The sequence below is a fragment of the Lissotriton vulgaris genome, unplaced genomic scaffold (genome assembly GCF_964263255.1).
Source record: "Lissotriton vulgaris unplaced genomic scaffold, aLisVul1.2 SCAFFOLD_8300, whole genome shotgun sequence".
Lineage (NCBI taxonomy): Eukaryota > Metazoa > Chordata > Amphibia > Caudata > Salamandridae > Lissotriton > Lissotriton vulgaris.
Genome location: NW_028247033.1, coordinates 42,081 through 54,489, shown reverse-complemented (window position 1 = coordinate 54,489; position 12,409 = coordinate 42,081). Strand labels below are relative to the sequence as shown.

Sequence of the window (12,409 nt, the reverse complement as noted above, 5' to 3'; positions counted from 1 at the left end):
AGGCCATGGATTGAATGGGATTGTGATGATTTTGCAGTGTTTTTCGATTTTTGGGCCTGTACTTGTGGCCTTTTCACCAGGGGTATTTGAGTCTAGCATGGGCCTAGTCTTTCTGTGGGCTGTCTTGAATTTAAACATCATGGAGGCCATGGATGGAATGGGATTGTGCTGATTTTGCAGTGTTTTTCGATTTTTGGGGGTGTTCATGGGGAGGGACATGCCATGTGGCTGGTGGCCATTTTGAGTGCAGCTACAGGCACTGGCCATGTGCTGGCAGGCAAGTGGCCATTTTGAATGCAGGCTTTGTTGTTAGGCCTCCAACCATTTTGCCTACTTTTCAACCTTTATTTATGCCAGGGGTAGTGAGTCTTGCATGGGCCTAGTCTTTCTGTGGGTTGTCTTGAATTTAAACATTATGGAGGGCATGGATGGATTGGGATTGTGCTGATTTTGCAGTGTTTTTCGATTTTTTTGTGCTCTATAACTGAACTGATGTTCCTCTGTCTTCCATTTTTTTTAGGTGCACAAGACTCAAGAGAACCACCAGTGCCAGGAAGAAGTCCTGCAGCGGTGTGTGTGTGCAGCATAACGTCACGCGACGTCACGTCTGGCCTCAGACAACTCTACAATTCGTGCAACTGCGGCCTGCTGCCTGACCTGCTCTGAAGAAGATGGCCCCAAAGAAAGTTCTCCGTAGCTCCTCTAGCAAGAAAGTTGCTAGTAAGGAGCAGAAGAAGCAAGTTACCAAGGAGGCTGGTGTGCCACCCGCCACTTTTTTTGGGAGCAAAAAAAAAAGTACGCCTGCAGCAGCAGGATCTGCTGGGGACCAACCTGAGAGCAGCACCCCTGCTCCATTGGGTTCAGTGCCTCCACCACCACGCCAACTTAAGTCAAAGCCCTTGAGTGCTTCAGAGGCAGTCAGTGTACTTCTCCAATCACCATCGACCAGTGATGTTGGCTCATCGCAAGAAAGTAGCAGCAATGTCCCTGAATCAACACAGGTTGTTGTAACTCATCTGACAAGTGTTGAACAACCACAGCCGCAACAACAACACCATGTGCAAGTACACGCCCAAGTACATGTGGAAGGAGAGGCAGCAAAAGGAGATGCGCAAGCAAAGGTGCATGGACGTTCACAAGTGCCCACAATAGTTGTTCCTCCCGAAGTAGGGGCACATTTGGAAATCGACAATGAAGCTGAGGTATCATTGGAAGCCACTCCTCCTGATGATCATTCATTGTCTTCCACATCCCTAGCAAGGAAAAGATCAAGGGGGGTGTCTACATCTTCTTCAAGCCCACCTCGTTCTGGTGCAAGTGATCTGTCTTGGGAACCACAACTGCGGTCTGACAGTGAGGCAGAGGCACACCATGATCTGACACCGTTACCTAAGCGTAAAAGGAAGGTCGTCCAAAAACTCAAACCTATGGAGTGTGATGAGGCTCAACAAGAAGTGACAGATACTGCTGGTGATGAAGCCTCTCACGATGACGACGAGCCAGTCATCACAAAGGTCACTGCAGCCCCACCGGGCATGCAGCAAAGAGACATTTTAACCCTATCCCGAGAAGCTGCTGAGCGTGATGACGATGTCGGCGAGGAGGCAATGGAAATGGAATCATTAGATTTGGAGTTAAGTAGTACACCAAAACCTACCGCTTCCATATTTCTTCGCAAGAAGGTACCCACCTCGTCCTCGACCTCAATTCGTGGTGGTGAAAGTGCAAAACGTACTGAAGTTCGGCAATCCACATCCTCCACTTCATCTGTCATTAGCAGCAGGACCACCACCACCAGTATCGCCGCCTCCTCCGGCCCCCGAAGACATTTCAAGTCTCCAGTTTGGGACTTCTTTAGTGTTTGCCCAAAAAAGGAAAACGTAGCCATTTGTAGCCTTTGTAAGCTTCGATTTAGTCGTGGTAAGCTTGGTTCTAACTATGGTACCGGAGGCCAGAGAGGTCATCTTGAGAGAAGGCACCCTGTCGAATGGTTTCCGCACCTAGAGGCGGTCAAGAAAGCCGGAATTGCACGTAATGAAAACGTTGATTTGTCATCTGCTGATGACGAGGTAGAAGACGATTCAAACACTTCACTTACACCCAGTTCCCATGTCAGCAGCACACCCCATGGGAGCCACACTAAGAGTGTGGGAGAGAGTGAGACATCAATGCGGAAAAGTTCATCAGCGAGCGTAACTGGGTCGAAGAGATCATCATCATCCCGTAAATCATTGGTCCAGGGCAACATTAAAAAGATGTTGTTTACAGAAGCGCAATATGAACGCAACCACCCAATGACCCGTCTGTATAACACTAAGCTGGCTAAAATGCTAGCTCTGGACCTTCTCCCTTTTTCTTTTGTAGAAGGGGTTGGTTTTCTAGAATTAGTGACAGCGCTCTGCCCTAAATGGAAGGTTCCTAGCCGGTTCTATTTTGCCCGAGTTGCGGTTCCAGCACTACATGAAGATGTTCTGAAGGTGATTGGGGCAGCTTTGCAGAAGAGTGCTGTTCACACTATACATCTGACAACAGACATGTGAACCAGTGGCGCAGGCGCTGATTACATGTGCATCACTGCACACTGGGTCTCTTTTTCAGGGGCTAAAGCAAAGCTAAACTCAGGTGTTGACACTAACATTGTTTTTAAAGGTGCTCGGAAACATGCAACACTAGCCATGTTTGGTTTGGAGAAACGTCACACAGCAGAAAACATTTTGGATGTCTTTAACACAAAGGTCCTTAACTGTCTGTCCCCACTAAAACGCAAGGTTGGTTATGTTTCCACAGACAATGGCTCCAATATAGTTAAGGCCATGAGGGACGGTTACTATTTCAGAGTGCCGTGTTTGGCGCACTGTATAAACCTGGTTGTCCAAAAATTCTTGGGTAATAAACGCAGTGCAGCGTACAGTGTATTGGAGAACTGCCGAAAAATATGCAAGCATTTCAGGCATTCTTTTAAGGCCCGCAAGCAGCTGAGGAGCATGCTATATCAAAGTCAAATGCCAGTGAAAGCACTCATCCAGGAGGTGGTAACACGTTGGAACTCAACCTTCTACATGCTTGAGCGTCTGTATGAGCAGTATACGCAACTCGATCAATATTTCTTGAAAGAGGGTATAGAGGAGCTGAGGATGGGTGGGCCGCAATGGAACATAGTTGAAAGCCTAACACGCATGCTTCGTCCTTTTGAGGTCTTCACACGTGCAGTCAGCAAGGAGGACTCTAATTTGGGAAAAGCTATCCCATTGTTGTACATGCTGGAGGACCAACTGAAGGAGGTGTGTTCTGTGTTTCGAAAAGATGACAAAAAGAAAGACTCTTTGCTTCTGGCTGAGAAATTATTAGAGCTCCTACAAGGTGATGAACGTCTTCAAAAGATCCACTCAGAACAGCATTACATTTGTGCTACTATTCTGGATCCACGCTACAAAAAGGCGCTGGCAGGCAGAGCATTCTTTCCTTTTGCTGATGAAGATGTTACAAAGTACAAACGTTGGCTAGCCTTGTCAGCCAAGAAGTTTGAAACAGAACGGCTGGAAATTGAAGGAAATGGCAGTACATCAGCAGGCCATCCCCAGTCAAAACAATCCACTTCTGCACCTGTGGCTGTGGCACAAGTGACCTCTCAGCCGTTAAAGACACCGGCAACCGCATCATCTGCACGAAAGACAGCAGAAACATTGGAGGCTGAAGAGGATTGGCTAGCTCTGCGTGGGTTTGGTTCTCAAAAGGTCAGAGGCACAGCAAGAGCTACGCAAAGTGGAGGAACCTTGGAGGAGGACCTTGAGTCGATGGTGAAGGACTATCTGAATGACTCCACAGAGGTCTATGTTAATTCTGACCCATTGGCGTATTGGCATGGGAAAAAAGAATTGTGGCCACAGCTCACCAACCTGGCTTTAAACTACTTGTCTTGCCCACTCGCAAGTGTGTCTTCTGAACGGGTTTTCAGTGCGGCTGGTGGGATTGTAACTCCCAAACGGAGCCGCCTCTCGCCCAAAAATGTGGAGAGGTTAACAATGATCAAGATGAATCAGCACCTCATACCACCAGATATAAGAGTACGAGAGAGCGTGCCGGATGAAGAGGAGGTGGCCAGCACCATAGATGAGGGAATTTCTACTCTGTCAGGTGGCACTGACCTCACCCGGGCTGAATTCGCAGAGTATGATGACGAAGCCTTATTCTTATTCCTGGACCGTGATTCCGACTTCGAGCCCTGAAAATGAGACAACGAATCAATAACTTTCTTTTTCATCCTTATTCACTTTTATTCCTGTGTGTCTGTCTTTCTTTGTTGTGCACAGTTAATATAATTCAAACTTTAATCAGATAATCACAAAGACAAGCCCATCAGCAGAACTGTCTTCACTTGTTTGCTAATTTATTTGAAGGTGCCGCAGTCTGCATTCCTCAGGTTCACAAGTTCAGAAGAACATGCTCCTCTATCCTCCTCCTCCAGACTCCTATTTCCATCAAAGCAGAGGGCTGGTTTACGCCCAATGAAGAAAGACTCAGCACTTGTGGGGGTGTTGTTCTACCTCTTTGCAGGTGAGTTGACGGGTCTGGGGCCATTGCTGGGAAGCACTAAAAGTGGTTTGTGCCAAATCCGAGGCGGAAATTTTTTTGTGTTTTTGATGACTTGCTTGCCTTTGAGGTGCTCTTAGGGGGGGTTCCGTCTGTTTGTGGGTGAGTTTCATGGTCTGAGAGCATTGCTGGGACACTCTAATCTTGATTGCATTTGCTTTTCAGGAAATCCGTCGTGCCAACCCCGACTTATGGCCTAGCTACGCAGCGCGTTTGGACCGAAGGCCCAGAAATATTGCAAGTATGAGATTTTGCTTTTGTCCTGTTTGGGGGTGTTATGCTTCTTGGCGGGTGGGTTGCCGGGTCTTGGGGCATTCCTGGGAAGGTCTAATACCGGGTAGAAGTGGTTGGGACTAAATCCAGGCCGATTTTATTTTGGGCTATTTCAGACATTTTGCTCTATGTAGCGTTTTCGGGGGCCTGTTTGGGGGGCTTCCTGGTGTTTCTGGGTGAGTTTCGTGGTCTGGGAGCACTGCTGGCTATATCTACTTTACTTTGCAAGAGGTTTGAAGCAAATCCATGGTGGCAGAGGGGACTTAGGGCCTAGCTGCAGAGCGCGCGCGGAGTGATTTGGGAAATTTGTGAAAAATTGACTAAGTCCCCATTTTTGTACTTTTGCTCTTTGGCTGTTTGGGGGTCTTCTACTCGTTTTCTCCTGGGTTGACGGCTCTGGGGCCATTGCTGGGAAGCTCTAATACCGGATAAAAGTGTTTTGGACCAAATCCCAGGCGGAAAATTTTTTGTGTTTTTGATGACTTGCTTGCCTTTGAGGTGCTCTTAGGGGGGTTCCGTCTGTTTGTGGGTGAGTTTCGTGGTCTGGGAGCATTGCTGGGACACTCTAATCTTGATTGCATTTGCTTTTCAGGAAATCCGTCGTGCCAACCCCGACTTATGGCCCAGCTACGCAGCGCGTTTGGACCGAAGGCCCAGAAATATTGCAAGTATGAGAGTTTGCTTTTGGCCTGTTTGGGGGTGTTATACTTCTTGGCGGGTGGGTTGCCGGGTCTTGGGGCATTCCTGGGAAGGTCTAATACCGGGTAGAAGTGGTTGGGACTAAATCCAGGCCGATTTTTTTTTGGGCTATTTCTGACATTTTGCTCTATGTAGCGTTTTCGGGGGCCTGTTTGGGGGGCTTCCTGGTGTTTCTGGGTGAGTTTCGTGGTCTGGGAGCACTGCTGGGACACTCTAATCTTGATTGCATTTGCTTTTCAGGAAATCCGTCGTGCCAACCCCGACTTATGGCCTAGCTACGCAGCGCGTTTGGACCGAAGGCCCAGAAATATTGCAAGTATGAGATTTTGCTTTTGGCCTGTTTGGGGGTGTTATGCTTCTTGGCGGGTGGGTTGCCGGGTCTTGGGGCATTCCTGGGAAGGTCTAATACCGGGTAGAAGTGGTTGGGACAAAATCCGCGCGGAAAAGCCTTTAGTTTTGGCACTTTTTGTAACTTAGGGTTCGTTAGGGTTAGCCCTAGCAGCAGGATTGCATGTGTATCGGGGTGTTCTAGATTTTTCAAACTGAGTTCTGGGGTCTTAGAGCACTCGTGAGAATGTGTAATTTTGGTTGCAAGTCATTTGAAGAAAATCCATGGTGGGAAAGGGGGGATTTGGCATAGTTAAAGAAAGCCTTTGCCACTATTCTTAACTTAGGGTTCGTTAGGGTTAGCAGTATTTCTATTGCATGTGTTTGAGTGGGGGGGATTTCGAGTCTTGGAGCGATGCTGGCTATGGCTACTTTTGCTTGGTTGCTTGCAAGTGGTTTGAATGCAATCCACGGGGGGTAATGGGTAATTAGGGTACTTCGGCCTACTTTTACTTTCAAAGTAAGTTTTGTCTCCAGTTTTCTGCTAGGCCTCGTTTTTTGGGTGGGAGCACTGCTAGGAAGATCTATTTTTGTTCTAAAACACAGTTTACAGTACACCTAGCTTGAGGGGCAAGATCCGCTACATTAATTTGCCCATACTTATTTATCCTTCAAAAGGTGACTCAGAGTACGCACTTTCAAAAACATTGTACTGTCTGTCTACTAGGAAAAACAAATTGTGACTTTTTGCACTCCACAGCCTACATACCTTATATTTATTTATCAGTGGTGTTGTAATATTATATCACTTCCTGTTTTTCGTTGAATAATTACAGGCCGGGTTTCAGTCTCTGCAATGGGGAAAAAAGGATGGAGTCAGGCTTCACAGTAGCGAGCCACAATTCAGCATCAGGCAGGCAGTGGACAGGGTGTCTTCTGGTGACCAACATCGGTGGACGAAGCGTCGGCTGCAATGGAGGAGTGCCGCTAATAGGAGGATTTTTTTTCTGCGGGCAACTTACTTACCACTTCCAACAGGACCACTACAACCACATAGATACAGTATCCCTTGCCTTTTTCTCTGACTGTGACTGCATTTCTTTGCTCTCTCTCGGCTTCTACATTGATCCCTTAACACATCACTTAGTCCACTCCACTATCTGCACCACACATAGTCATTTGTAAGTGCTCCTACGTAATTCGCAAGTCGCAGCACGCCCCAGGCCGTAGAGGACTGGGATGGCCCCAATGATGAAGCATGTCACCAAGGGGCAACCCTGGTGAGTGAGGGGACACCTAGAAAAAAAGCAATTTCTCCTTTTCTATCTACTATACCTTCTGTCAGGTTACGCAGCCCCTAAGCGCCTACCGTACTATGAAACTACATTTCCCATGAGTAGGCGGGAGACTTGCAGACTATTTAGTGAGACTATATGAGAGTACCCTTGTATGTTAGGACATCACTTCACTGATGCCTGTCTTGTCTTCTCTTACAGGTATCCTTTCCCTGCTGACCCTACCTTTACCCATCCCACATTTTTTATTTTAGTTTGTTATTTTTCTCCCTCGCCTAATGCCTCGAACACCCTGTGTTTACACTTCTGGGTGTTGGTGACATTTGGAGGTGGAACCATATTTGCATCGACTGGATCACGGGGAGTAAACGTGACACCTTCCAGACCAACCCCATTGAGTGTTGTTGTGAATGGATTTATAGTGACCAGCAAGGCTCTCGGGTATCTGGCTACAGAGACCTTATGTTGAATATAGTTATCAATAATTCCACACAGGCCCTGTACTGTCGCATTCTTTCTTTCCACAGTTGTCGATGATATATTCTTACTCTGCTTGACAAAGAACCATTGCTAATGTGAAAGAACTTCAACCGAATTAGTAGTTATACTTTACCATTTGTTAGGCTACAATGTGGCACTGCTCTACTGTACTTCTGTCACCTGCTATATTCTCAGTTGTACCGTTGAATTGCTCAGGAGGACAAACCAGATTTCATTTTCTTTTTTTTCATAGGCATGCAACTGCCACTGTGTCACACCACTAGTACCACCGCTATGAGGAAATTTTATCCGACCAAGATTGCCAACGTTATTCGGTGTTTCCCGTGGAGCCAGCCCTGGGCCTAGCCCTACTTTCAAACACAAATTACAGGTAAGATAAGCGTTTGGTGGTTTGGGGGTATAATGGAGTATTAGTACGAGAGACGAGAGACTGAAGGTAGTACTACTAAAGTCCTAGGACTCTTGGATTCACTTCACTTAGTCTGTGAGAGGCACTTAGTGTTGAAAACATTTGGGCATTTACACTTAAAGGAAGAAAATGGAACTAAACTTTCAGGAAAACAGTCAACGTTAAACCCCCACCCACCAGGCAAGCAGTAAAAAACAGGTATGCTCAGATAAAGTTTGAAAAAGTATATTTATATCCCTAACAAAATAATCTCCCGCAAGACCCTCCCTAACCCCAACGATTGTCCTTCAAAAGTCCCCAAAAACCCAACTCCCAATTCCCACCCCCCAAAAGTCTCTAAAAAAGGGGCAAGGGACACTATGGGTGGATGCTGTTAACTTTTTGGGCCAGGGCATCATGCTCCTCGCGGAGCAAGGCGAGCTCCTGCTGAAGGCGGGACACCATCAGGGTAGTGCGGCGCAGGCGTGCCTTCACTGCCTTGCAGGTGCAAGGCCTGTGAGAAGCAGCTGTTGGCCTTGCTGCTCGGCGGTGGCGTTTGCCTTTGGCAGCCCGGCTCAGTCTCGGTGGACCACTGTGCTGGGTGGCAGCCGGTGGGGCCACGGAGGCCGATGCAGACGACGTTGTCGTTGTTGTCGACCGCACACTTTCCTCGTCCTCCAGGGCCACCAGCCGCCGATATTCCGCAACAGTGGCCTCGATTCTCCGTTGCCGGGCCGCTCTAGCCAGCTCCTTCCTCCTTGTTCGTTTGGAAGGAGAACCTATATGAAGAAAGAAAGACATAGTCTGTAACCAATGCTCTTTAAGATTAACTCAATCATTCAGCAGAAATGTGTGCTGCAGTACAACTAGCAACTTGCAAGCGCATTACATAACTATTGAGGCCAGTATCTATCTAACCTCACACTTCTTCATCCTTGCTCTAACATTAGTGGGAGTTTAAGGAACAAATTCTATGAGCACTGTGGACTTCCATTGGAGTCGACTATGAAAGTACACCAGTCTTATTCTTCTTCTTGTCTCTTGTTTTGGAAAATTGGTACGTTATTTTCTGCAAGCCGGCATAATGCCAGCGCGGTAAACTTGCACCCGAGAAAAAGAGACGCACGCCATGAGGAGTGACCTAGACTTGCGTTGCCGTTGCGTTACTGTACCCGTCCAGTACATGCAGGTGGTGAATCTCTTACTTTTCTATTACGGGTGGCACTGAGAATACTCTGTTACAACTCAAGGGCTACTGCTTAATTAATTTAACTTTCACCCTACAGTGGAAATGAGTACTAGAAATGGAAAATTGAAGAAGATAAATAATCTGATTATCTATCACTTCACATGGGATGTTTTTGCTTATATATGGGATGACTTTAGGTGCTTTGCTTTTTATTGAGTGACAGGCAGTGATACATCCACACATGAATGACTGAGTACTACTAAACTTATTAAGAGAGGTAGGGAGTGGCCACCATAATAACCGGATCTATGCAGTGCTTGCAATACAAACTACTGCTACTATTTATGGTAGTATTTGGACAAAATTAAAAGTTCTTTTCCTTGCCTTTCCTACACTGGAACGGACGTGCGGGTGCAGTGTTACATGCTCTTCAAAGTTACACTTAGTTCATCCACTGACCATCTACTCTCTCTAGATCATGGGTACTCACAAACTTTCTCTCAGGGGCTACATTTACAGTGTAGTTTGGGGCCGAGGGCCGCACTGGTGGGGGCGGAGTCAGAGGGGGCGGGGCTAAAGCAAAACGATAACTTGTGACCATGAGGTTGCACACAGGTCCCTGCAGCAGATGCCCTCATCCACTGAGCCACCAGACCCAGCATTTACATACATCTCTCTCCCTCCTGCTGTCCCTCCTGCCCTCCCTCCATCTCTCTCTCCCTCCTGCCCTCCCTCGCCCTCTGTCATCTCACTGTGTGTGTGTCTATCTGTGTCAGCCTTCAGCCCGGGTTGAGACCGCTTCCTCAACGCGCACACACAGACAACAACACCAAAGTACTTAACAGGTCTTTAAAAGACCATTAACATATTATTGAGGCTTTGTTTGTTTTAGCGCCCCTGCTTCTCCACCCTGACAATCACTGCTTGCCCGGCCCCACAGAGCAGAGGCTTTGTTCTATTTCACCTCTTTGTGGCCTTGCATCTCCACTCTGCTCTGTGGGGGCCGGGGGAGCAGTGATTGTCAGAGTGGAGATGCAGGGGCGCTAACAGGTGAAATACAAAAAAGCCTCTGCTCTGTGGGGGCCGGGGGAGCAGTGATTGTCTGCAAGGTCTGCGCACCACCAAGGAAGGCTTGCCGGGCCACCACCGGCCCGCGGGCCGTACTATGAGTACCCCTGCTCTAGATACACATATGCTATCTAAGAGTCAGATAGTAGCATGATCCAGGTATATGGACACATACAGTTTCTGTGTCACCCACCCAGGCTGTTGTCCTTCCACCCATCATTGCTTCATCATTCACCCAGCCATGCATCTCATATTCTTGCCTTCCCAGCTAGTCTTCAATCTCAATAAGTAAGGAATATATAAGAGCTTACCTCTGGCCGCCACCACCGTCTCAACTCTCACAGCCGCCGCCGCCGCCTCCTCCCCTGATGAATTGCCCTCCGCCTCCGTGTCGAGCACCACCACCACACTGGCCCCGCCACCAGATGTTCCACCTACAAAGTACATTTAAGAATCTTAGAATAAAGCACTCACTAGTCACTAGTATTTGGTCTAGGAATGAAGACATGTGAAAACAATGTAATTTGTGACTGTCTACGTTAAAGTTAAAAAAAATGTCCCTTTTTCCAGGGAAGGTTGTCTTGCTGCACTTTTTGGCACAACTGATGAAGGCTGATTTTTTAACACGCACCATTTTTCTCCACACAGACAGAAGATGGACTTCTAACAACAAGATCAAGTTGAAACCAGGTGAGAGCTCGGCTCGACCACAAGAAATGTCTTCAATTAATCGTCAGCACTAACCACTTTTCCATTATCAGTTAAACGTTTAGTTTTATTATGACTTCATTTTAATAAATGTGTTTACTTTTAATAAAGCTTTTAAATTTAAATACAATCTGTGTTTTTTGGTCCTCCAGACTAGAGTGACTGAGCGAAAGGTTTTGCAATTTTTGCAAGCATGAGTCCAGATAGAACACTTCAAAAGACATTATGGACAATCCCAGAGGACTGCACTAAGTTGATAGAGCTATTGCTGACTAGAATCATGGGAGTTTCGCCAACCGTGCAATCTTAGTTAGCTACACAGACAGACTAATAAGAATAATCTAGTAATACCACAGGGAGTCATAGTAGAGGCAGGATAAGAATTTAGATACAGTCTACAAGAAGAGCAAAGACAATTTTGAAAAAATTCAAATGAGGAACGCTAGGAAAAATAGGTACTAGTCTAAAATGAAAACTTACTGGGGCCAGCAGAGGAGCCCTCGCCTGCCCGATCCTGGCCCTGTTGAACAGCATCCGCCGCCTGCTGCTCCTGTGTCCTCCTCTCGCCCCTGGGGGGAGCTGACGTACAACATGAAAGAAAGAACAGAAAACATGGATGATTGTTGCTTGTCAATGTCAACCAAATCAAACATTTCAAAAGAACAATAACAAAATATTTCCGCGAAATTATATTGATTATGGTTACTTTTTATTTATTTGCGGACCTGTGACTTCGAAAGTCACGTAACTCACTAAACAAAGTACTGAAACGTTCACCTAGGACTGGCAGGCAGCAGTCCGCAGGCAAGACGCAAAGTGACAGACAAACTCCATTGTGATTTCAGTCAGATCAGTGACAACACTAACAGTTGCCTGCTACATTACCAGTCATTTAAATAGTCAAACTATCAATCCACCGCCACTATTTTTCTTATTGTCAGGGTTACAAAGGAAGGGGCAGATTTAAGCCCTTGCGGCTCTTTTGCGCCGTTCTTGCGTGACTTTTGTGACGCAGCAGCTAAACAAAAAAGGGCGCCATGGTGCGGCGTATAATATTATAACAACGTGACGCATTTGGGAGATGCATCCCGTTATAAAGCCCTGCGCCATCAGGGGGCGTTCCGGCGCAAGGGAGGGCATTCCTGCGCTGGAACACATCCTAATAGTGGCTGAGGGAAATCTACAAAATATCAATCAGTCACCTTTAGGACAATGATGCGTCACACAAACCCTGCACCTGCTTGAAGCAGACGTACGGCTTGACCCAGCATTGGGGAGATAGGGTACCCCAGAGCATTGATGGAGCTGCGCCATCGTTGCGACGCAACTCCAGCAGTAAAGCTTCGGTGACGTTTTGGGCCCATGGGGCGC

The 12,409-nt window shown here is 47.1% G+C and overlaps 1 protein-coding gene across 1 annotated transcript; it reads right to left on the bottom strand.

The window, feature by feature from the left end:
* Positions 1–7,918: 7,918 nt before the first annotated feature.
* LOC147665650 (uncharacterized) lies at positions 7,919–10,777 on the bottom strand. The gene is made up of 2 exons (XM_086949614.1): positions 10,642–10,777; positions 7,919–8,852 (listed from the first exon to the last, which is right to left on the bottom strand). The coding sequence occupies exons 1-2, from the start codon at positions 10,775–10,777 to the stop codon at positions 8,452–8,454; spliced, it is 537 nt and encodes a 178-aa protein (XP_086805740.1). The 3' UTR covers positions 7,919–8,451.
* Between the last annotated feature and the right edge of the window lie 1,632 nt (positions 10,778–12,409).